Source organism: Oryctolagus cuniculus, chromosome 2, assembly GCF_051225735.1.
Source record: "Oryctolagus cuniculus isolate XC-2025 breed Fujian yellow rabbit chromosome 2, ASM5122573v1, whole genome shotgun sequence".
In the NCBI taxonomy this organism is placed as follows: domain Eukaryota; kingdom Metazoa; phylum Chordata; class Mammalia; order Lagomorpha; family Leporidae; genus Oryctolagus; species Oryctolagus cuniculus.
In genome coordinates, this window is record NC_142868.1 from 186,009,199 (window position 1) to 186,036,076 (window position 26,878).

Genomic DNA, 26,878 nt, shown 5'->3' on the forward strand with positions numbered 1-26,878 from the left:
TGAGGAAGAGGCTAGGAAGTTATAGGTTTAATGAGCTCTCTGAGTGCTATTCATCATCACAGTTGGGGAATCAAAGTGCTTAATCTCAAGATACAATCAGGCATTCAATTGGGAATACCTTGTAAACAGAAGGTCACCAAAGGCAGTTCTACTAAGACAAACAAGGTGTGGCACAAGTTTGGGAGCCATTTTCATATTTTTTTCCAAAAAGAATTCAATAAAGGCACTCCCCAGTGGTGGGATGGGAGACAGAATTCAGGAATTAAAGCATATTGTTGGCACTGTTGGATGTCAAACATTCATTGTTCTTGCCCTACGTATCCTGATAAAGATCTGCACCTACAGACATATTGGGATAAAAATACCAACAATCTTGACAGCAATGAATAGAAGAATGCAATCTATACCTGATACCAAAGTAGGGATTTCTACTCCTCCTGCAGTTGGATTGATGTTAATGCTCTACACATAATGGACTCACCTAATAGCTGTCTCTGCTCATCTAGTCCTGCAAGAGGTTGCTGATCTAATATTTTTCTACAGCTCAGGAAGCATGCCTTAAAGCACTGGCCTTTCTGTCAGGCATCTAAAGAGAGACACAGACTACGGCTTGTTGCTTGTTTGTTGTTTTTCTGGCAGCATAAGTCCACTTGTTGACAGAATGACTCAATTGATGTCAGGGTCTCCTGAAAGGAATAGAGGGAAAGTAATGGCAAAAGGGCAGAAATATCCCTTTAAATAAGTTCTTTTTCCCCTAGACCAGGCAGGATTTAGAGATTACTATTATCTGTTATTGGCAACATCTGCACAAGCCCCTGGTTGCATGTTTGATACTTACTCAGAGCTTCCATAAAATAATGTAACCAGTTGTCATAATGGAAATCATAAACAAAGTTTCCACATTTGCTTCAGCCACTTTATAAGACTAAGTAAATCTGCTTGAAGCTAACAATTTTATTGAATATGATCAATTAAAGTTTTTGTTTTCTATTTATTGTGAATTGGAATAATATGTGTATACTTTGTATGCTAAGATGACCTGGCACGTAGTAAGTCCTGCATAAATGTTGTTGTTGACTTGAATTGTTAAAGGAAGCAGCATTTGTGGCAGTGTTTTAGGAGAATGAGCTTGCTTCATTAAACCGAAGAAATGAAATATTAATATGATTTCAAAATGCTAAGTCTGCCCAGTTGAACCTAAAAATGATACAAATGTGGCTCATGCATGGTTTTCAACATAATTTATTTTATGAGCAACTAACAGAAAATGCCCAGGATTTGGAATTCAGTGTTTGTAGGTTTAATTAGCTCCACATTTCTAACCTACATTGCCTTCTGCTAGTTGCTTGATTTCTCTGATGTTCAGATTCTTCATCTATCAAATAGGCATATTAGTTCATGCAGCCATAAAATAGGCATGACAATACATCCTTCAAAGTGCCCTTGGAGGAATGGTATCCTATTTGTCAAGCGTTTCCCTTAAAATTCAACGCTTATATATACTTGCATTTGAAAGTGAGCTTACTTATATGGTCTCCTCATTTTAGCTATTTTTTGAAGTTCAGTGTCTAAAGTGGGACAGACATTCTTATTGACATTTTTCAACTGTGGAGGCCAATACTTAGTGAATTACTTCCTGTATTCATTGTCTGTTTCCATATAACAATATTATCACCAACTTAGCCACGTGGACCAATCTTCATTTGTTTTCTCCATTTTTTCTAAGTTCAGACACTTCTGGGGCTTTGTCTGAGAGAAGGCAGCTGCAAACAAGGTGCCAGCAGGGCTACAGTCTCATCTGAGGCTGACCTAGGGCAGGGTGTACTTTCTCATTCAGTCAGGTACCAGAAGAATTCAATTCTTGTGTTTGTGGGACTGAGGGATTCTATTTCCTGCTGGCCTTTGGAAGCCACTCTTCATTCCTAGAGGCCAAAGTTCCTAACCACAAGGAGTTCTCCAAAGTGGCCTCTGACTTCGTCGAAGTTACCAGGGGAGAAAGAGGGACCCTACAATGTACTTTAATGCAATCATATTATCACACACATCTTGTCACTTCTCCTAAATGTATTCCTAGAAGTCATAGTCCTCCTTTAACTCTAAGGTGTCACACCTATCCAACAGCACACTTTAGGGGTATACTCAGAATTATAATCCAGCATTTCTATTCTATATTTGATGCTGTTTTCATTTATGCATTCAATTTTCTGGAAATATTTAATATGTATCTACTACATAGAAGACACTGTACCAAGTATAGAAAAGGCTATAATAATGAATATGAAATGAAAATTATTCTCAAAGAGAATACAAGCAGAGCCCAAGTAATTATGCTACAATGATAAGAATGTTAGGAAAAGGCGGGGGGGGATGGATTATGACTGATGTAGTTACACTGATTGAAGGAAAATATTGGGGTTTTAGCAGATTGGAAGAGATTGTAACTCTCAATAAGAAGGTAAAACATTTGACTTTGCTTTACAAGCAATGAATAATGGAAGTCTTTTTGTTTGTTTTTCAATATATGTGTTTGAAGAAAAGTAGGATGTTCAATGTGCAGCTTTGGTTCTTCTGAAAATAATGCTGCTGAAAATACACTGGATGCAAGTCACAGTTTACTTGGCCACAATTGCCATTTCCTGCTCAAAGACATTCTCTATATATGAAAAGAGAATTTGGTAAATGTAGATTGTTTTAGTACTTCATGATATCCTTCTCCGAAAATGTCATGATAAACAGTGACAATGGAACAACTGTTATTTCTCCCTCCACGTCTAAGAGCAAGAACGTCTACGGCTGTTATAACGCTAAGCCTTATCAGTAGAGGTATAGAATTGAAAGGCTTTAAGCTGGGGAGAGGAAAATGATTTAAGGGTTTGGGTGAATTGCACAAGCCTATAAAATGGTATTAAATCAGTTCTGAAAAGATTTCAAGAGCACACAACACCCTGTAAGTGTGTTACACTTTCGTATTATTAACGAATGATTGGACAACATAGAAGAGGGAAATGTTAGATGGAATATCAGAGTTGCACAAGACACTTAGAGTCTTAAGAGGCATCCAAACCTTGATAGTTGACAACTAAGCCATTGCTCCTTATCACACCAACACTGATCACTGCAAAACAGCTTGCTCTTGCTCTCAAAGCGGAACTCCCAAAACCAGCAGCTGATAGAGGCAATCAGAGGCAACACTTTGTTTTTGTGTCTTGGATTAACTTAAGAGGGCTGTAGCCATGTGTAATTGTGACCATAGGTAATTGAATTGAAAGTCTTAGGACAGCTATTTTATCAACAAAAGCAATAGTCAGCAAAATTCATTAGGCAATTAATATTTTTTAATTAATTGAAAGACAGAGATACAGAGAGCAAGTGACCAAGAGCATTCTCATCCACTGGCTTACTCCTTGAATGCCTACAATACCCCAGTGTGTGCCAGATCAAAGCCAAAAGCCAGGAACTCAATCCAAGTCTTGCACAGGGGGTGGCAGGAACCCAAACACTTGAGCCATTACCACTGTTTCCCATGCCCTGCATTAGCAGAAAGCTGGAGTCAGGAGCCAGAGCTGGGTATGAGCCCAGATGCTCCACTACAGGATGGAAGCATCTCAACACATTTCCTAGCCACTTGGATAAATGCCTGTCCCAGCAGTTGTTATTTTAACTTCCATATCCACTATTCTCATATGGCCTCTTAGCCACAGAAGGTCCCCCACCTATGGTACTGTCATTCAGAATGGTTGTTGTCAGCCTGTACATAATATTCTTTAAGCTCAGGTAATGGAGGGAATTATCTTAGCCCATGACAACAAGGACCAGTTTGCCTTCACTCTTTTCTGTCCGCACCTGTGAAGGACATTGTAAGCGAGTACCATAGGCAAGGCTCGTTTCCCCCTGATGATCATGCCCTGCTCTCTGTCCTATTCCATGTACTTCCCATGTCTTATTCAACCTCATAAGAGCCACAGAATATATTTTCAGTTGAGGAAACTAACAGAGAAAGACTCAACAACTTTTATTCAATTCAAAGAGCAAGTAAGGTTAGACAGAAAATTGAAACCCAGTCATTCAGCCCAAGGACACTCATTCTTCTCCAATCCTGTCTACTCCTAGAACAACACATCAAATTCCCATATTGTGAGCATTTGAGAGAACCATGTGTCATATGCTCAGCTTCTCAATAAACAAGTAGTCAGATTTACCACAAGTAATCAAATATCAGGTCCAGACACTCTAAATCATACCAGTAAAATATTTGAGCCATCCAGTTCAGAGATTACATTTGTTTGTGCTACCTCAGATACAGGTTTCTGAACTTCTACTCTGGAATGGTTCTCAGAGCCAAGTGCCTGGTGACCAGAACATACAGAGGGTGGGAAGTAAATGTTCGATTACTGCTGATATTTGTGGTATTTCAGTTAAGACAGTGATATATGATAGTACTTCAAAGAGTTCAAGGGAAAATGAAATTAAAAGTTTATTTCATTGAAAAACTTATTAAATACATGAAGTTTTCTCATAGTATATATTTTCCCCTGACGTTTGTGAAAATCCTTTGAATATGTTTTCAAACCTTTATTTTTTAAAGATTTTATTTGAGAGGTAGAACTACAGAGGGAGGGAGAGACAGAATGGTCTTCCATTCACTAGTTCACTCACCTAATGACCCCAGCTGAGCCATTCCAAAACCAGAAGCCAGGAGCTTCTTTCGGACCCCCAAAGTGAGTGCAGGGAGCCCAAGCACTTGGGTCACCTTCCACTGCTTTCCAGGCCACATGGAGCTGGATTGGAAGTAGAGCAGCCAGGACATGACTATGAATTGGTGCTCATATGGGATGTGAGTGCCACAGCTGAAGGCTTAGCCTACTTTGGTACAGCACCGGCCTCTGTTTTCAAACCTTTTGTAGCAAATAAATGCTTCATTTATTTTTCTATGAGCTGTTTTTTTAATTCATGACTAACATGTAATATTTGTGTGTCGTTAGGTGACACAGTGCAATAGGTCAACAGATACACATGGTGAATCTGATCCATCAGGCAGTCAGCACCCCCACCTCCCCACTCTTCCTCCATGTCTGGAACCTTTGAGCTTCTCTGAACTCCTTGAAGTACCTTCATATTCTCATTTTAAAGGGAAGGAAGGTAATAGCATTGCTTTTAATGATACCATATAAGAGGGGAAGCAAATACATGTTATATCCTGAAGAAGGATTATCAATTATGAGTTAGCCACATCATGAATAGAAATAGGTGTATATCCTGATAGGCCCTCCCAGGATAACTCCTTATATCCTGGTCTTCCCCCCTAATATAAACATTTATCCTAGTCAATTGGTCTAGAGCTCAATTCCCATAGATTCTCTTTCAGTACCAGAAACTAATTTTACACTTGTATAAACTTTGTTGTTAACAAATATAGAGCACCTGAAATTTCTCCCCTAAAGTGCATGCCTACCTTACAAGAGCCAATGTCTGCTCGTGGACCCAAATTCTAATCTGGGGTAGCTAATTCACTGGAAGGGAAGTCAAAGACAGGTTGGAGACGAGTCAAAGCAAGTCTCCATAAATCACCTTATCAGTGGGATAAGAATGTGGTCAATTAGAGGAATGCTTAGACAGTTACTGACATGAAGAAGATTCTGGTTGGGGAGAAAACATGTGTGGGGGACTCTCTGGTTCAAGAAAATAATTCTCAGAGTACATCAGTGCTTTAGACTAATAACTCTCAATTGATTATGCATAAGAATCATTTGGAGATACTGCTAAGATGCAATGTTTGATTGTTCCTCAATAGCTTTGGGGTGAGGTCCAGGATTCTGCATTTCTAATAACTACCCAGGGTTACCTATATAACAGATCTGTAGCTCATGCTTTGAAAAGCAAAGCTCCAGAGCAAACAGAAAATGGGCCTTTTATGGCCCTGGATCAGAAAATTGGAATCATGTCAATCCTCTAACAGTTACCAGAAGGGCAAATGTTCAGCCAGCTTTTGAAGGGAGCACAATCATAGGGATTTATCCTCAATGCTAAAGTACATAATCAGCTTGTTGTATTCACACCATCACTGGTTCCTAAAGGGTATCATAGCTTTTGTACTTGACACAGTTCTTGCCTCAGAGGAGGTATTACCAAGAACATAAGAGCAGGGGCTTTAGAGTTACACGATTTGAGTTTAAGTGGTGTATCCATTATCCATCATCCATTTGAACATGGTCAAAGTTTTCTAATCTATAAATAATTCTTTCTTATTCAGTTGTGAACCTGAGAAAGCAAGAACTCTTCTGCTATATTAATGAGGGTAAACTCATCACTCAAAACACACACACACACACACACACACAAACTCCTAAAATGTAATAGCTTAACACAATGAAACTATTTCTTGCTTGCATACTAGCTCAATAATGATGCTTGGCAAGCAGGTTTTACACTACAGTGCGGAATCAGGATCCTTCTATCTTATGGCTCCCTGCTTCCCTATATCTTCAGAGTCCTCCCATTTTCACCTGTGGATAGGAAAATCATGCATACAAACACGCAGGGGGATTTATATTAGTGATGATGAGAAGCAGCACACATCCATTCTACGTGTTTTTCTGTTGACTAGAACTTTGTCGGCCCAACCTCCCCTTTAGTGAGACGGGAAGATGTAGCCTGTCTTTGCAGCCAGGACATACAGAACTTAAGTTTGGTGAATGTCTTTCCTTGTCCTCCACTAGACAGTTATTTAATTTATTATATTTGAAAGACAGAGTCACAGAGAGAGGTAGAGCGAGAGAGAGCGAGAGTGAGCGAGAGTTCTTCCATCTGTTGGTTCACTCCCCAAATGACCTCAATAGCCAGAGCTGAGCCAATCCAAAGCCAGGATCCAGGAGCTTCCTCACGGTCTCCCACATGGGTTCAGGGGCCCAAGGACTTGGGCCATCTTCTACTGCTCTCCCAGGCCGTAGCAGAGAGTTAGATTGGGAGTGGAGCAGCTGGGACTTGGACCAGCTGCCATATGGGATGCTGGTGCTGCAGGCTGGGGCTTTAACCCGCTGTACCACAGTGCTGACCAGCCCCCAGACAATTAAGTATTAATGCTCTAAGACACCCCTGGCATGTAACGAATTAGCTTGTCTCCTACATTATGTAGAATAGTGCTCTCTTTGTATTCTGAGAAAATTGAGGAAATCGTTACTCAAATAATTTTCTGTAAAGCATGACCAACTTTTCCAATATCTGTTGCTATTGAATGTGGACAGCAGATCAAATGATGAAACATGTGGAAATACTCTAAAGCTGCTACAGGACAGAAAAACAGGGAAAGCAGGCTGGGATGGGGAGAGGCAGTGGTGATGGTGGGAAGCACACAGGCTCTGTTTGAGGTGCTTGTCTGTTCCGGCATGCCTTTGGCCAGATTTCAAACTTTCTGCTCTATCAGATGACCTCTTAATCCTTCCAGAACTCACTGTGAAGATGCTTTCTCCATAGAGTTTTACTTATCCCTTTGCTCAAGCCCAACATGACAGTGATTTCTCTATAAACGCCCAGCAACATAATGTGTTCCTTAATTGGCACATTGCATGTGCGCAGTTATTTATTTATATACTTGTGCCCTGCTAAGAACAGAAGTCACTTTGTATTCCGCCCTCTTTTCTTGGCACATAGTTTCAGGCATTTGATTCATGTGTTTTGAAAGGTTTAATTTTTTTTTTTTTTTTTTTTGGTCAGATGGTTGAGAACTGTGTCTGTCTAACTTGAGGTCCCTCAAGCATCTAGGTACTCCGGGATTGAACCAAAGTATAGCCCCCAAAAACTACCTTACATTTTTCACCTGATATAGTTCATTCATTGGTGCCATCCTTACGCTACTCCTTAACCGCGCCCTTAAATTGGACCAGAAGGAAAAATAATCCATGAGGCATTTGTCCTAGGATTGGCATGCATAGCAATGATGATGTCAGAAACTAAGGTAAGCTGGTTGAAATGATCCCTGGGTGCTAAGATTTTCTCAATGCTCTCCAAATTATGCTTCATTGTCATCTACATACAGCAGTAAATTTGGGAATAATTTGGCTTTGATACGACGGAGGAATACATTCTTCCATCACTCTGCCTTGTCTGAAGAATCAATCCTGTTGTTTCCCAGAATGGTTTGGGGTGATGGTTTGTGCCTCCAAATGAGCTCTGTTGAAAGATGAAGACAGGGATTGCTTTCTCTATCACTCACTGCCGAGTAAAAGAGATGAGAGATCTGTCATGCACAACCACCTCTCTCAATTTAGTTACACAGGAAAAATCAAATGAATGCATGTTTGACCTATTTAATCTCCCGAATTCTATGCAAGCCTGGTCAAGTAACTGACTATGATGAGCCTTCAGAAATCTATCCCTAATTTTATAGGTCCCCATGTTACATTTACTTAATAAACATTAATATCTGACAACTTTTAATTCATGTAAGTGTGCTCATTGTGATGAGGACTTTGGATGAACTGAGTGTTGCCCTTCTTTGCATCCAGTATCTGCTTTTTAATCAGCCACACACTGACAGTCTTTCAAGACATGCTCTGTTCAGGGCTGCAGTATTTTTATTATTGCTGGTACATGATAAATAGTAAAGATGCACCCCCTACTAGAAAAACAGATTTATTAATAAATAGTGAACACTTTGTACTTTTGCAGAATGCCAAAGCAATTAGTGACAACAGTAGAATGATTTTCAATACCTACAAAGCTAAATATCATATTGATTCAAGCACAAAGCTTTCTCTAAATAACAGCCAATGAATTGTCTACTGTATTTGGTCAATTCTTTTAAATAACAGGTAGGAAAAAAAAGAAAATACACCAGCAAAACTGCTTTGAATGTCTTTCCCTTTGGATTGGATCCATGAGCCAATTTGTCAATAAGGAATAACTGGCAGACTAACAAGTAAAACAATATTTTAATCTAGTGTTTTTAAATTTATCATCTCTAGATTTCATGTAAAATTGAGATAATCACTTGATTTAAAAACAGAGGGCTCACTGGGAAACAATGGAGCATTTAAATCATGAAATGTTAGAATCACAAAGTCATAGGGCTATGAACCAAAAGAAATTTAAAAATGGGTTAGCCTACTTCCTTCCTTTGGGAATGCTGTAACAGACCTACTGAGGACCTCTCCTAAGTCATGTACTATTTCAGAAGACACTTTGAAGTCAGTGAAAAGAACTGGTTGTCCAGCAAATAAGAATTTGTGGTCTCTCAGTATTTCTGCACTCCCCAGCTCTCACCATGTTCACTGCTGGGAGTGTAACTTCATTCATTCATTCTCCTACTATATTTTGAGCACTGTTAAAGGCATCAGAGTCAGTGAAGAACACACACAGAAAACACTCCTACCTGCATGCATCTTACTCTATACTTGAAAGACATCATAAAGAATTAAATGCTATTTTAAAAGATTTAGTTATTTATTTGAAGGTCAAAACAGGAAAGGGAGAGAGAGAGAATGAATGAATGAATGAATGAGAAATCTCCAATTCACAATTCTGGTTCACTCCCCAGATCATAGCAATGTAGGCTAAATTCTTGTCTCCCACACGAGTAGCAGGGGCCTGAGTACTTCAGCCACCTTCTGCTGTCATCCCAGGTACATCAGTAGGAAACTGGATTGAAAATCAAGAACTCAAACCAGCACTCCAATATGGGATACCAGTATCACGATTGGTGATTTAACTCTCTGTATCACAATAAATTATATTTAAAGTGATAAATGCTATGTAGAAATGTAAGAGGAATAGGGTATACAGAGGAATGGCAAAATGGACTGATAGGTTTTGAATATGATGGTTAAGGGAAACCTCACTGATGAAATAATGAATGAGCAGGAAACTGGTGGGTGAGAAGAGGGAGTTATACAGCTCTCCAAAAGAAGAGCGCGCTGGATAGCGACTCAAGGCGGAACACTTACTCTCCTCGCACTTGTGCCTAGTTTTATTCCTCTCACTTACTTCATCATATTGTCTTCTTATATCACTTTCAGCTTCTGCACAGAAGCAACCTTTCATGTTTCCGTTGGGAACTAAGCCCCACAAACCAGCGCCTGTTTGCACCATGGCCCCCACGCCTTTGATCTGTGCCCCTTTCATGTCACTGCCCCCATTTCTACTCCAGCTCCTCTACTTGGTTAAGTTCATCTCAGGACACCTCGCGGCTCCCAGGTATGGAGGAGTCAGACTATTCTCTCCCGTCACATTCAACACCTGACGCTTATTTGACCCAATTTCTTCTCTGGAATTTAGTTCCATCTTAAGCCTAATCTTCCCTGCAGAGAACAATGAGGAAAAAAGGCTGTATGGACACAGGTTGCAAAGCAAGTCTGTGCATTGAACAGAATCACAAACAAAATATGCCTCTGTATTTTGCCAGTGATAACATACTGACTCTGTGCCAGGATTTCACCCTAGATGTTGGGTATACTGAGAAGCTTCTGTCGTCACTGATTTCACAAGAGTGTCCTTTGTAATAAGCTCAGCCGTCATTCAGGGGGATGGCACTGGAGGGACTGCCCACCATCCAGTGAGAGAGCCATTGAGGGAGAAAGGGGAGAGACAGACAGACAACAGACAGACATGTGGGGTGGGGGTAGGAGGCAGAGAATAAGAATGTGGCCAGAAGTGTGTTTGGTGCTACAAGGCAAGAAAGAACGGAAGATGTGTGATTTCTCCCAAGGAGTGGCTGCTTTGTTAGTATGACTCCATCTAATTGTGCTCCTGGAAAATGGTACAGCAATACAGCATGGAAACCATAGACCAAACCACAAAATAAAACCAACCCACGGACTCTTGCGCTCCTGCGGCTCCTCAGCATGACACTCACCCACCCAAAGGTAAATCATAAACACGCAAAGGAATCAGCAACATTAAGGCTTATACAGAATCAGATATCCTACTGGTGATGCTATTTTTCATTATCAACAGCAAAAATAAATTTTCTATGAATTCTATTTGTGGAAATATCAGGATGTATCCCTCTTTATCAATACCAAGTCCCATAATCTGCCCTAAGATGTAGCAATATCCATGAACTGGTTTTCATTTCTGCTAATAATCCTCATCAATTTGCTTATATTTGTGCTTTTTTTTTTTAAGACAACTTTTGGTAGATTAAAAAAAATCTTTTGGTAAAAGTTGCGGAAAACATCTAGTGAGTAAATTTTGGCTGCTTTTGGTTAAAAAAAATTGTTCTTAAAATCCTTTGCTTCTGATCAGTTTTACTATCTGAGAATTGTGCTCACCATTTTTAGGAATTTTATACGTGAGGACATTGTCACTGGAGTCCATCTTATTTCTATTTCTTTCCTTCCACTACCCTGCACATTCCTGTTAGTATTCCATGCATGTAAACTGCTTCACTGAGCTTCATTCCTGTTAAGTTTGAAGTAAATATATAGAATAATATATTCAGATATTAGCTTTTCTGGTTGAAAAGCTCTAATGAAAAAGGAATACCTGTGCCAAAGCAGGAATATTAAAGTCAGAAATGGAGGAGCAGCTCTGCCTAGATGGTGAGCCCAATTTTGCTCAGAAAGATAGGATTCAAATAGGTACAGTTTTCTAGAGTCATCATTTATTTGCAGGCTAACTAGCAAATGTATTATTTATTTATCCTCGTGTCAAATTATTCTCTCTGATGTGATTTTGAACATCTTGGGCAACATTAAGTCTGAATTCTTATCTGCTAAAACCCAGGGTTCTATGTGCACAGCCATCATTAGCTTGTCCCTAAAGCAGACACTGTAAAGTAGGATCATCAGGGGACCACATTCTTCTAGTGACCACACCATGCAAACCCCAGTGTCTGGCCCTGGATAGCCAGCCAGGTCCTGGGCAGGTGAAGATAACTTCCTTTCAAAAAGCGGAAAAATTCTGAGTCCCTCTACTCATATTGTTGTTACAGACAGACAGACAACACTGCTCCCATGAGGAGCCAAGGTGGGCTTCAGACATTTATGTAGGGGAAAGACTTTGTGTTTGCAAATCAGTCAGTGTTTACTAAATGGCTAAGTTGTATCCTCTTTTCTCCCTTTTATGAGCAGTTTTTTTTTTTAAACTTTTATTTAATGCATATAAATTTCCAAAGTACGACTTATGGATTACAATGGCTTTCCCCCCATACCGTCCCTCCCACCCACAACCCTCCCCTTTCCCACTCCCTCTCCCCTTCCATTCACATCAAGATTCATTTTCGATTATCTTAATATACAGAAGATCAGCTTAGTATACATTAAGTATGGATTTCAACAGTTTGCTCCCACACAGAAACATAAAGTGAAAAATAATAGATGATTTTTTAAAATGATGATGAAATCAGAGCAGACCTATTGTCATGTTTAATCCCAGTGAGAGTCAAGTTGGGAATTGATAATTTCTTTTTTTTTTTTTTTTACAGAGGATCAGTTTAGTATGCATTAAGTAAGGATTTCAACAGTTTGCACCCCCATAGAAACACAAAGTGAAATATATTGTTTGAGTACTCGTTATAGCATTAAATCTCAATGTACAGCACATTAAGGATAGAGATCCTACATGAGGAGTAAGTGCACAGTGACTCCTGTTGTTGACTTTACCAATTGACACTCCTGTTATGAGCAGTTTTAAAAATTATTTTCTCTGCCTTTTTGACATGTTTTCCCCACTAGATAGAGTTCAAAATACTAACAAAGCCAAAGCGTGGAGTTCACATTCCAGCCCTGTGACTAGGTCCTTGCATTGCCAAAGGGTAACTGAGAGGCCTGTTTATGTGTTACAAACCAGCTACCTCTGTTTCAAGGATTCTTATCTGTACCATGAAGTGTGTGTTTTCTCAGCTCTGCAGAGGCAGCCAAGTGTTCTTTGACCTTTGAGAAATGGGGCACAGCTACCAATTTTTCAGGTCATCCATTCTGTAGGGCAGTGTGTGTCCACTCTACCTTCCACAGTTTTTGCTATCACCAAACTTTAATCTTGTGGGGCAGGAAAGCATATGATTAACAAAATGGGGAATTCTGATGACTTAAAAGTAAGGATGGAGAAATGTTCTATATGTATTGTAAAAATCTTATATTAATTACATTAACAGATATTGATTTCTCACAGTACCCTGTGCCATGCTTTGTGCTAAACTGCATGTCTAACTTCAGGAAGCTTGAAATCTGTCATGGAAATGTCCAAGTGCAGATGCTGCACAAGTCACCCTACTGTGATTTCAGGTACTTAAACTATCTTCAAGATCTTACTTTTCATCCAGTTCATCATGTTTATTGCTCTTTAGTCTACTCCCATGTCTCAAATTGGACATAGGGTCCTACACATAGCTGACAAAGATAACAGAAAAAATCTGTTATTTAGATTCTATCATTAGGCCAAAAGGCATTTATTAAAAATTAGGTAGGAAATACAGGAAATAAAAGAGGAGCTCTGATACTTTGCCTTCACTCTCAGGGCTCATTAACTGGTTGAGGAAACAAAAGAAACACCCATAGGATATGTGCTAGCTGTTTTGGGATGTACAAGAGAAGAAGACAACAGACTGAAAGTACACCAACTAGAGGTCTTTGGAGTAGAGTTCAGAGCTGGCTTTTCCAGTGAATAGGGTTGCCTTCTTCAAACACACTTAGCCCCAGTTTTCTCATCTATAAAATAGAAAATACTGTATCAGTCTCATCTTCATGATAAGGTTACTGCAAACATAAGATATCACAGATATAAAACATTCTTGTATTTAATAAAGTGCTCTCAGTATTGTTTCAAATTTCAAAATTTATTCTGCGAAGAAAAAAGAACCTACCACCATAATGTATGAGTTGTACAGTCAGAGCACAAATACACACACACACACACAGTAGCATGTTACACATCTAGATATATTGAATACAAGAATGAAATGCATAGGTGAATTTTGTCCAGATTCCTTCCTGGTAGACACACAGATCCAGGTGGGTACTGAAGGAGTGAGGGAAAAGGATTTGCCACCCATCTGGGAATCCATCCCACCTGAACTCTGAGTCCCTGAACCATGGTTACCCATCGTGGTTGCCCAATGCCCTTTCAAAAGAGCTATTTTTCAGCTTCCCTTTGGCTAGAGAGGTCCAAGTCCTCTGGAAGGCATCTCTTTGATGCATCTGAAATGGCTGTTTTGTTAGATAAACAGTGGAAGAAATGAGCCACTGCAGTGATTTCATAGGGGCAGAGTTACCTCCATTACAGACTGAAGACGTCACTATCAGAGGCGAATTCATTATAACTCTATTCACTTAGAAACAAAATGTCATTTCTCATGACCGACCCAATAAATGAAGGGTAATTACTGAAAGTACATAAATGATAGAACCAAAAAGTGTCTCCTGATCATGCTCATGCAAGAAGCAATTTCACATATTTAAATAACTGAGAACTGGGTAAAACACCTCAACACAGACCAACCACTTTGGACACAGAGTTGACATTAAAGAACTTGTTAAATAATCAGTCTTTTGAGAGATCGTAGGCTTTTTGACAGCTGCTAAAATTCTAATGTGAATTTCACTGTCCCTTAGGAAGTATTTAAGTTATATTGAAATTTATCTGAAGAGCCAGAAATCTGGAAGATATAACTGAAAAAGCCTACAGTGGCCCTTTGTCTTTTCAACCAAGAGCTTTGACCCTTTTCAACTTCACCAATGACTTCCCATCATTCCTTCTTTTCAAGAGTCTCAATCCTCAACGGTACAAAGATAATAAATAGTCCTCTGATTGCTTGTAATGAAACATTTATACAATTCTCCCTATGACAGTCAAGTCAAGTCAAGTATAGGATTCAATGCTTACCCAGGAACCACCAAGTCAGTCCTTTATGGCTTTCTGCTTTGGACGATTGAATGCTCAATTTTTAAGCATTGTTCTTATTAGGAAAAATTATTCTGTCAAGCACTTCTCCCTGAGAAAAATATGTATAAATGACTTCTTATTCTTGAAATGATGTTGCATACTTTTCTAAAACTGTATATATCACTCAATGATATATGATTAGAAATTACAAGTCCCATTTTCCAAAGGTGTTTCTTCATTTGCATCAGCAAAAAAAGAAAAAAAAAGAAAAGAGTACTCATAATTGTCCATGCAAATCAAGGACTTTCATATGCAAATGCTTATGTGTGGATATAATTATTCCACTCGACTACATGGATTGAGGTTTTAATCTGTGATACAAATAAGTGTGTAAATACGCATTTGTATTTTTAGTTCCACTTGAAAAAAATATTGCCCATATGTATAACTATTAATAGGAACAGAAATGAAAGAACCAGTAAGGGTCACCTGCTGTATTCTAAGATAATATTATTTTCACCAGCCAACACATTGCTAACACGCCGGCTTCCACTTCTCACCCCCATTCCCTGTTGCAGAATTTTGATCATGGGGCCAGACTTCATCAATTATGAGAGACTCACTCTTTGCATTTTAGTTCCCACTAAGTCTATTCATCCTCCAGCCTTCCAGACATGCTTGATCTCTTATTATTTTTTGACTCAGTACCTAGTACGTGACTCAACCTCACATAAATCAAGCTGTGCAACTTATGCTAGGGAAGCGGTGTCACTAGCCCTGCCTAAGAGAAGTTCAGTTTTAGACTAGCTGCAATGCTTGTTATTTAAATGTTTACACATACTGTCTCATCTGTCATATACTTTCTGAGAAATCAGTTACCCCAGGGAGAATAATTTTTAAGGAGGTGAGCTTTTGTTCTAGAAATCCAGCCACTCAGCCAACATAAAACTCAACACTTGTATACCACAATGAGCTAACAACTCACTTTTGGGAACCTTTTTCTCTACACGATGAAGCAGTACAAAAAGACAGATCTATTTACTGGAGAAGATGCTGGTGCTAATTGACAAGGTGGCTCATTTTCGTCTGACCCAGAGAGAATATTTTACTGGATGGATAAATTATGCAGTGTTGTCAAACCATGAGCATTTCTCCTACCTTCCCTGATCTCCCAATGGACAGTGAAAACTAATGACTGGAATAGATTTGCCTCCTTTGACGACAGATCACATCCTATTTTTACAAAATTTAAAAAAGAGAAAGATTTACAAGTAGCAGCCAGTGATTCTCCTATTAGGAAACTTGATGATATAAGCTGTGACAATTTTGTCAATCTGAAAGTGTAACTCTTGGTCTGAATAATTATATTTGTCTAGCTTTCAGGGGCAAGAAGAATCTGAGATGGTATGACCTAGATGAAAGATAGTGAAATTTCTAGAACAACTTAAGTGGTTTAACGCGGGCAGCAAGAGAGAATACTGAAATACTAAGCATCATTAGAACAAGCCACTGAAGGAATGAAGAAAATGGCTGATTCTGCTGAGAAAGCTAGGAATACTAAAAGATTTAGGAGTCTCTCAGAACTATTTGAGAGAAGTGGGAAGAAGGATTGGTGAGTGTACAATTGTTTGTGTCATTGTTATTGAAATACTATTTCAATCTTTATATTGGTGTCACTTAGCTTAGAGCATGTGAATTTTAATAATAACAATATCGCCAACTTACACTCAATCAGTACAATTAAACCTTCCGAGGCACTTTCATGGGTAAAGCAACATTATTAATTTTGCTAAAATCTAAAATGATCATTGGACATTCAAACCCGGTCCTACTTCAATCAAATTTAACCCTGGGCAACAGGAAAAAGAATTGCAATTGCTTATTGCTGAAAGAGCCACAGGAGTTCATGAAACTCAGTAAAAAAAAAGTTCATTAAAAATATTGGAAAACAAAAAAAATTTAAAATTTTATTGGATACACACTTTCATTGTTCTATCTTATCCCCCTGCAGCAACAACACAGGTCCATTATCTCATAAATCTAAGCTGGAAGCCACAAGGCCATGCATGGATGATAAGGGGAGGTTTAGAATAAAATAAAGATCAGACGGTAAACGAAATATGTTGTTCAGGGGGGCACACTGTATATACATTGTATACATGCAAACACAGTGTTAAACCAGATTTCACTCTGCTTAGAAATGTGCATTTTTCATCACAGTGAGCAACCTGTGTATTAGGGTATTTTGCAGGTGACACAGACAAAATGGGAGGTGAATTCTAGGCTACCCGATAGTGTGATGTGTTGGCTCTCCATGGAGTTAGGGAAAACCACCAGCTGCACTTTACTCATTTAAGACAGGGGAATAATATAATTTTAAAAACAGAGCAAAGTCTAATCCCCAGTACCTGACAATAGATTACCCCCTTCTTTTTAAAGAAGATATGGAGATATAATTCACCATCCATTCTTGTGATTTAAATAGATGCATTCAGATAACTTCTTAGGATTGTTCTTAATGGAACTGTATGGAAATCAGTCAAAAACATCAAAAAATCCAATATTAATCCCTCATCTGATACGCTAAAAGGGAGTTTGATCTTACAAACTGCCAACAAGCCCCCAGCCTGGCATTGTGCTATCCCTCTGATTTCCATCATAGACAATTTTATCTCTGAGAAGAGCCTGAAGTATAATCACATTGTAATACAACAGGGGCTGTTTGTACTTATAAGCCAACACTTCTCTTAGGGAAAAATCTCTCTTGGTCTTATACCCTACTGGGACTGGCAGGCCCACCAGCTCCTGCCACTCAGCACAAATACATCTCAGCATCAACCAGTTAATAGATACTGACACATGAAGTGCTTTGCCTTAATAGATCTGTATTTATATCTAGCTTGTTTCAAGTTCAATTTGTAAGGGAGCCTTATCTTGGTTGCTATCAAATATGCTACTTACCCTGCCATTTCCACCTGACAGCACCTGATGGTACAGATCTTATTGCAATAAAACCCACAGCTGCCTTCCCCACTTGCACATGCCTTCTGGGCTATTGCATTATCAAGTCTAAACTCACACTGCTTCTCATGCCCTTCCTCTCCTCCCCAGTCAACCTATTTATCAACAATGCCCTACTCAAAGGTCACCTCCTTTACCTTGCCTTTTTTGATCTTGAGATTCAATGTGCAATTGATCCAATGCGCCTTTGGCACACTGCCTTTAAACCCATCAAAAAACTTGAGTATATCTCAAACATAGCACCCATGATATTTTTGCCTTTATTTATTAATAACCTTGTCTCTCCCCTAATTATGCTTTAAATGCTTTGAGAACAGGAATTTGGCTGAGTCCATGTTTACAACCCTAGCATCTAGCATATAGTAAGTGCTCAAGGCATGCATGTTTAGGGAATAATTGCCCTAAATATGTAGTTTTACTGCAGGGTATCACTGATGAAAACATGAAGAATCTTTGCAAAAACAGGATGTTTTTTCTTATATCAGAATTTAGGGTTGTTAAAAAAATCTTAGACTGAAATCCGATCACAACATAGCAATTCTGCACATTTTCTATTTGCATTTTTGGTTCGGCCATCATTTCATGTTTGCTTTCAATGTTTTTCAGGAGCATTAAAAGTTTCTGAATAACACAGTCATCTTAGCAAGGCAAGAAGGTAAGCTCCAGCACCATAGAATTAGTTCGGATAACCAGGCTTATACTAAAAGTTACTTATATTAAAAATTGGACCTTCTCAGTCCTTTCACTCCACCAAGGGTTTGACCTTTATTGTGAATCGAGTATGAGTGAGAACATGGTCTTCCTTCCTTCCATCCCTTTTTGTTCTTTCATTCATGTCAGTAATATCTGAGAATATTGCATGTGGCACATGTCTTATACCATGCAAAGCACTACAGAGTAAAGACCATTAAACCATCCCTTTTCTAAAGGAGTTGTCTAAAAAAGGGAATTCACACAAAAATGTGATGTGCAATAATAGGTAGTGATTAGATTAACACATGAACTGAGGAACAAGGAATTGTCAGGGGAGTGTTCCATATATAATCCCCTACAGTTTTTATAGTGCCTTCTGGGTGAACAGCAGATTCTATCATCTTTGGCTGCTAAACATACTTTTAATTGACTCCAAAAAGATCTATTTTCACTAATATTCTACAGGATCCTTCCAAATGAGGAAATAACATGTTTTCTATATTATTGAATATCACAGCACTTTCTCTGCCTTGTTTGAGTTTATGAGTTTTTCTAGCCCATGTTATTTTACCTTATTGATAAGATACTGTTCTACCATTTGCGTTGATTGTCACAGTCACATTGAATTGTTATGCAGCCAGATACCCTCACCCACTTTGACTTCATTGCCATTGTACAGAACATGCAACTTCTCAGCTAAATGTTTAATGATCAGCCACATATGACTATTTGTTCAATGTTTGACTTAGGAAACCTAGTGATAGGGTCACTATTATCATACAAGTGGCATTCAAAGGTCTAAAAATTGACTTCTGTCTCCTTTCCTCTTGTTCAAAATCTTGGAATCCAGTTCCACCAGTTGGTTATACAAGGCTTAGACTTGAACATGGAGGAACAGCTCCCACATGCACTTTTTCTAGGAAAATAAATGAATGTCATGGCCAATAGAGTTGTGTGTTTGTGTTGATGGGATTAAATGAGGGGGAAAGGTTTTTGGAACCAGATTAAAACCAGACGTTTGATGGGCATGGAAAGAAAACAGAAGCATACCTTATAGTAATTTTAGTGAATCACCAACAGTGGCTGGAGTTGAAAATGTGAGAAGGAAAATTATGGTTTAAAAAGCTACGGAGACAATTTTAGTGACAGCTTCTGAAATGGTAACTCAGCTTCTGTTCCACTCCTTCTTGCATAACTTAAGCATTTTTATTTTGGAAAAGTTCTATATAATTTAAACTGGAAATGTGAGTAAAATAAAGCCAAATGTAACCATTTTATTTCTTCTATTTGACCTTTTATAGGACTATTATTTTATCATTCTTTCTTTAAAATAGTCTAGTTGAGTTTGAGTTCCTGGTGTGGAATAAGAGAACTCGGTATTCTATAAACATGCTGAAATACCAAACATGCTAAATCCTTCACCCAAGAACTAGCACTGGAAGCTAAAATCTAAATGGAAAACTTGCCTAAATCATTAGCCATAATTCTCTTCCTTTGTGTAACAGCTGGAGTCTGTCTGCAGCAACACAAGGTCTAGAGATATGTCTAGAAACTGTCAGAAATTGGCATGTATATACAACTTGTTCCACTTGATCTCTGGGGACCATTAGTCTCGTTAGTTAATCATTCTGAGTTGAAGACCAATTATCTCCAGATTATGTCTCTTGTATACTCTTGTAAAAACATAGCAAAGCCATCAAGTTGCATTTGGGAATCCCTGAGCTGTGTGAGAGAACACTTCCTTTCTTATTTTTTTATTTATTAATTTAACACAATTTAGAAGTTCCTTGTGAGCCCGTGGCATTGAGAAACAAAAATAAAGAAATGACCAGTGTGATATGATCAGGATGGATATTAACAAGTCTCCTCCCCAACAAACACCATGAAGATGTTTAAGACTGTCACAAACCAAATTTAGCCCTCTGGAAATGGACCAGAAATTGAGAAGTATTTATTTATCAAAACTATGGAACTATAAGCAAGAACTAAAGGAGTCTATGATGTGCTCCCCAGGACTGTTCGTATCCCTGCTTCCCTAAGTGTGATAGTTCAGCCAGGGAGGATCTGGCCATTGAAACCATCGGCATCTTTGCCACTGCATGGGGGAGACGAGGGGGAATTAAACTTGTGATGTTGATGGAAATTAAAAAGTAAGGACCCATAGCTCCACAAGTCTACAGTGCAGTTCTATGTAAGGAAGTCATGGACTCAGGAACTAAGCAGAGTGTTAGCAAGGAGTTTCAGAAGAGGGAGTAGCCATGGGAGGCTTGTCCATTCTCTTGTATATTCTGGGAAGACCTGGGGATATATAGTCATGTACAGCACATCCTGAAGTGGGCCCTAGTCACTGATATCTCTCTGCAACATAAGAGCAGGTCCAGAGGAAAGCAAGAGGGACTATAAGAGAACTAAACCAGGGAAGAGTTGAAATAAACCTGTGATATGGGTGTGGTCTCCAGGCCACACACAGACCCTTTAGCAAAGAATGAAACATTGAAAACCATTTGAGCATATCTCCTTAACATTTCTTTCTGTGAAGATACAGGTCCATCCCTACTAATTGAAAATTAAAGCAAAAAATATAAAGGACTTGAGACATCAGTATCTGCACATGGTGCAGAGAGATTTCCTAGACCATTCTAGGCAAATTCAGTGTTTATTAGTATGCAAGTGAATAAAATTAATTACAGTAGTATTCAAAATAAGACCTCATAACATCTAAGATATCCACTATTCAGCAAAACAGTATGATATATGCAAACACTAAAAAAGTGTTATCTATATCCAAGAAAAAGACTATCAACAGAAACTTCCTTTGCATGTGGACTTAGAAGTTGGATTTATAAAGAGAATCGAAAATGAATCTTGATATGAATGGAAGGGGAGAGGGAGTGGATAAGGGGAGGGTTGCGGGTTGGAGTGACGTTATGGGGGGGAAGCCATTGTAATCAATATTCTGTACTTTGGAAATTTATATTCATTAAATAAAGGTTAAAAAAAAGAAGTTGGATTTGGTAGCCTATGATTTTATTAATTTCATTTTTATTCTTTTAGTTTCTCATTTAATCCAGGTTTTGTTATTTGAGAGGCATAGAGACTGAAAAAGACAAATACAGACATACAAGAGCTCCCATCTACTGGTTCACTTCTCAAATGCCCACAAAGGCTAGGAATTCATTAGACTGAAGTAGGATGCCTGGAACTCAACCTAGTTCTCCATGTGGGTGGCAAGGATGCAATCACTTGAGCTACCACCAGCTTCAAGGAGCACATTAGCAAAAAGGTAGAGTCAAGAGCAGAGCCACGACTTGAATCCAGGCACTCCGATGTGGCATCTTAACTTCAAGGCCAAACACCCATCCTGTAATAAGCTTATTCAAATAACAATAAGAAATTGAGCTTAAAGAATGAAAAAAAGTATGAGAGGTTAACAAATACAGAACCTCAGTAGAAAGAAATCATTTTTTAAAAATGAGTGAAAATTTGGCTCAGTGGCTATGATATCACTTGTGATCCCTGCCTCTCATATTGGAGTTGTCTGCATTCAAGTCCTGGATCAACTCCCAACTCCAGTTTCCTACTAATGTACACTCCGAAAGGCAGTGGGTAGTGGCTCAACTATTCAAGTCCCTGGCACCCATATGGGAGACACAGCAGGACTTCAGACTCCTGGATCTGGCCTGGCACATTCAATTCTGTTGTGAGTATTTGGGGAGTAAACCAGGAGATGGAAGGCATCTCACTTTATCAAATAATATTTTTCAAAGTATTTTTTTAAAATTTGAAATTCTAGATGAGAAATAGTATATCCAAAATTAAAATTACTAGAGGGGCTTACTGTAATCTTTGATGTGACAGAAGAAAAAAAATCACTGAAGTTTAATATAGATGACTAAAAATCACAATCTGGAGAACAGAGGAGAAAGATGCAGAAATAGAAACAAAACATTTGAGATGAATAAAACAATATCAAACACACCAACAGATATGTAGTGCACTTTCCAGAATGAATAAAGAAAAAGGATAAAAAAATCAACAAAACAATAGCTAAAAATAAGAGGCTCAATAAAACCTTAGTGGTATAAACCAAGTCACATCTAGGCATTCCATGAGCAAATTATTGAAAGACAATCTACGATGGGAAATCTTTAGAAAAAAAAAAAAAAGCACAACTCACTACATACAGGAGACAAACATAAAAAGCAGCTGACTTCTGATGCAAAACAGTGGAGACTAGAAGGTACTGGAATTATATATTCAAAGTGTTAAAAGAAAAAATGTTAAACATTTTATAATCAGAAAATTATCAAATAATGTTAACATTAATATGAAATAAAGACATTCCCAGAGAAACAAAAGTGAATATATTAATTCCTATTAAATAAGACTTAATAAAAATCACTAAAAGAAATTTAAGTAGAAAGTAGTAACACCAAAGCTAAAAGAGGAAATAACACTAGAAATGGTAAATGCTTTGGTAAATAAAACTCAATAGTTTATATTTTTGTCATCTTCTCTTAAATTTTAAAATAGATCCTCTGGACTATAGCAAATACATGCAACCTAGACAGTAATGTTAATCCAAAGAGGAAATATAGTAGGACATTTGGCACGTGTAAAATGTTGACAACTAAAAATATAGTAAAGGAGAAACAGGAGAACAAAAACTAAACCAAAAAACAAAAGTACCAAAGTGGAGATAAAAACAAACACAAAAATAATCACATTAACCATGAATGGACGACACAAGCTCAAACAGCAGATTGTCAGACTAGGTAAAAAAATATCAAACTCTACTAAATTCTGTTTATAAAGGAAGCAAATGATGTTCAAAGAAATAAGTACATTGAAAACAAAATGAATAAAATATATAATATGTAAGAAATAACCATAAGAGCTGAATTGTCTATTTATACTAATATTTCTTAAAATTTACATACAAGAGAGACATTTCATAAAATGAAATATCAATACACTAAAAAGGCATAAAATTATAAATGCATAAAACATAATAGATAGTTCAAAAATACATAAGGCAAAAACTGATAGAAATGAAGGGAAAAACAATCATAGCAGTTTAAAATGTCAATGTTCCAGCTGGTGCCGCAGCTCACTAGGCTAATCCTCCACCTTGCGGCGCCGGCACACCAGGTTCTAGTCTTGGTCGGGGCACCGGATTCTTTCCCAGTTGCCCCTCTTCCAGTCCAGCTCTCTGCTGTGGCCCGGGAGTGCAGTGGAGGATGGCTCAAGTACTTGGGCCCTGCACCCCATGGGAGACCAGGATAAGTACCTGGCTCCTGCCATCGGATCAGCACAGTGCGCTGGCCGCGGCGGCCATTGGAGGGTGAACCAATGGCAAAGGAAGACCTTTCTCTGTCTCTCTCTCTCACTGCCCACTCTGCCTGTAAAAAAATAAATTAAAAAATAAATAAAATAAATAAAATGTCAATGTTCCAGCACTCTGGCCTCAGAATCAGTCCTTAAGGCATTCAGATCTGGCTGAAGAGCCCATGAGAGTATTTTAGGCATGGAAAGCCAAGACACTCTGGCAAAAAAAAAAAAAAAAAAAAAAAAAAAAAAAAAAAACCAACCAACCCTAAATGAAAGATCTCTGCAAGTGAGATCCCAGTGGAAAGAACGGGCCATCAAAGGACTAGAGCCTAGGGAGATTTCTGACGCCATAAACAAGAGTGTCAAATTGTTAAGTCAACAACAGGAGTCACTGTGTACTTACTCCTCATGTAGGATCTCTGTCCTTAATGTGTTGGTCAATGTGAATTAATGCTATAACTAGTACTGAAACAGTATTTTACATTTTATGCTCTGTGTGGGTGCAAACTGATGAAATCTTTACTTAATATGTAATAAATTGATCTTCTGTATATAATGATAATTGAAAATGAATCTTGATGTGAATGGAATGGGAGAGGGAGTGGGAGAAGGGAGGGTTGCGGGGAGGGGGGAGCCATTATAATCCATAAACTGTACTTTGGAAATTTATATTTATTAAATAAAAGTTTAAAAAACTATCCATGTTCCACTCTAAATTTCATAGAAAAACTAGAAACAAAAGCAAGGATATAGAAGACTTGAAGAACCCCATCAGATCTTACCCCAGCCAACGACAAACACTTTAGTCAATGTCTATACAGTACAGATTTTATTCATGCACACCTGATCATTATCCAGAATAGGTCAGTTTGTGGACCTCATAACAACCCAATAATTTGAAACGATTGAAAGTACACAAATTATGTTCTCTGATCACTCAAAATTAAATGAAAAATCCTGAAAATAACCAAATCTGTGACAACTTCAATACTTGGATATTAAAAATACACTTCCATAATCCATGGATCAAAGAATAAATGATAAAACAATTTACAGTATTGAAATTATGACTATGCAACACATCAAAAATTTATTAAAAGAAGCTTATATCTTATATGAAAACCTGCAACACTATATGCCAATATAGGAAAAGAAAAATAAGCCACAAAGCAATATCCACCTTAACAATTAAACAGAAAAGCAAATTAAACACAAGAAAGAAAATAAAAATTGAAGTCAATGAAATAGAAAACAGAAATATGAATAAATCAAGCAAACCAAAGTTCATTCTTTTAAAACATCTACAAAATTGTCAAACTCTCAGAAAAAATGACTAGGAAAATAAAGTAACAAATTAGCAAGTCCATAATGAAAAAGGAGCATCATTAACTTCTCCAAATAAGTTTTAAAGCACTATAACCATTTCTTAGCTTAACTGTACTTCAACACATTAGACATGCTAAATCATAGAAAGACACATATTGCCAAAATTTACCCAAAAGAAAGAAACATGAATTCTGACTAGATTTATGACAACTAAGGAAATTGAAGTAGCAATTAAAAGCTTTCTCTCAGAAAATTTCATGCCTGAGTGGCTTCACTGGTGAATTTCAACAAACATTTAAAGAAAGAACAATATTTGTCTCCCACCAGTTCTTCCATAACAGCATTGAATACTCCCCAAGTCATTATGTGAGACCTGCATCATCAAAAACTTTCTCATCAAAAAGGTTTACTACTGATCAGTGGCCATCACGAATACAGGTGCAAACATCTAACAAAATATTATCAAATTTAATTCAGCAACATACAAGGAAGACGGTTCACTATGACCATGTAGAATTTGTACCAGAAATACAAGATTTTCTAAACATCATAATAGCCCTCCCATACTGATGAAATAAATGGAAAAACCACCCAATCATGCCAATAGATGCAGAATCCGCTGTGAGAAAATTTCACCCTCTTTCGAGATCTTCCTTAGCCTAAAAAAATGTAAAAAAAAAAAACAACAACAACAAAAAAAAACATGTAGATAACATCACACTTAGTGGTTAAAAATTGAATGCTTTAAAAATTAGTCACAGGGCAAAGGTGTTCTGATTTGCTTTCTCTACTTCTATTCAACATTGCACTGGTGACTCTAATAGCACATTAAAGCAGAAAAAGAAAAAGGACATGAAGGGGAGGAGGAAATGGAACAGGGGTGGGGGGAGAGAATAAGAAAAGGAGAAGGATAATGAGAAGACAAAGAGAAAGAGAAGCAAAGAAAGAAAAGAGAGCAAGAGGAGAAAAAGGAAGATATACCTGGCTAAATTGAAAAGGAATCCAGAACAGAAGAAATAAAGCTGTCTTTAGTTATAGGTCTCACACACACACACACACACACACACACACACATACTACAAGAATGAATAGATGAGGTTAGCAGATAAGACCAATATCCAAAAACCAATTGTAACTCCATATAATAGCAATGAGGAATCAGATATAAAATTAAATGGACATTTCTACTCAGAATATCACATACAAGAATATACATAGGAATGAATTTCACATGAGATTGTGAGATTTGTAAGTATCATAAATCATTACTGAAATAAATTAAATTGAAAAGACATTCCATGTTCATGGATTGAAAGACTTAATATTTCTAAGGTTCAGTTTTCCCCAAATTGATCTATAGATTTAATCCACCCCTTGTCAAAACTCCAGCTGAATCTTTCAGAAAATAGCAAACTAAGTTTTTATGAAAATGCAAAGATCTAGTAAAATCATAACAATTTTCCAAAGTACAATGAATGTGGAGATTTGCACTACCAGATTTCAAAACTATGAAAAAAATATAGAAGACAGAATGGCCTTGGCATAGAGACAAGCACTTAGATCACTGAAACCAAATTGAGTGCAGAAATAATCCCTTATATATTTGGTTGCTTTTGACAAAGGCAATCCATTTGCCTTTCCAATAAGTAGTCCAACATAATTAGATATCCACATGCAAAAAGATGAATTTAGA

The 26,878-nt window shown here is 37.8% G+C and overlaps 1 protein-coding gene across 27 annotated transcripts in view; it reads right to left on the minus strand.

Annotated features, from left to right (window-relative positions):
• Window positions 1–26,878, minus strand: part of LOC127489374 (uncharacterized) — a 130,356-nt gene that overhangs the window by 47,613 nt on the left and 55,865 nt on the right. For 13 of the 27 annotated variants that reach the window (XR_016230532.1, XR_016230527.1, XR_016230524.1 and 10 more), the window contains 2 exons: window positions 25,787–25,844; window positions 13,358–13,640 (listed from right to left, as the gene is read on the minus strand). The exons of 4 other annotated variants lie outside the window; for them this stretch is intronic. Coding sequence is in view for 3 of the 23 variants with exons in the window: in XM_089327783.1 (XP_089183909.1) it covers window positions 13,575–13,640; window positions 25,787–25,844 (124 nt within the window). In the remaining 20 variants the exon portion in view is untranslated. Of the gene's footprint in view, window positions 1–13,357; window positions 13,641–14,814; window positions 14,924–25,786; window positions 25,845–26,878 lie in introns of those variants that run through there. 10 more of the 27 variants (XR_016230515.1, XR_016230512.1, XR_016230516.1 and 7 more) reach the window with 4 other exon arrangements.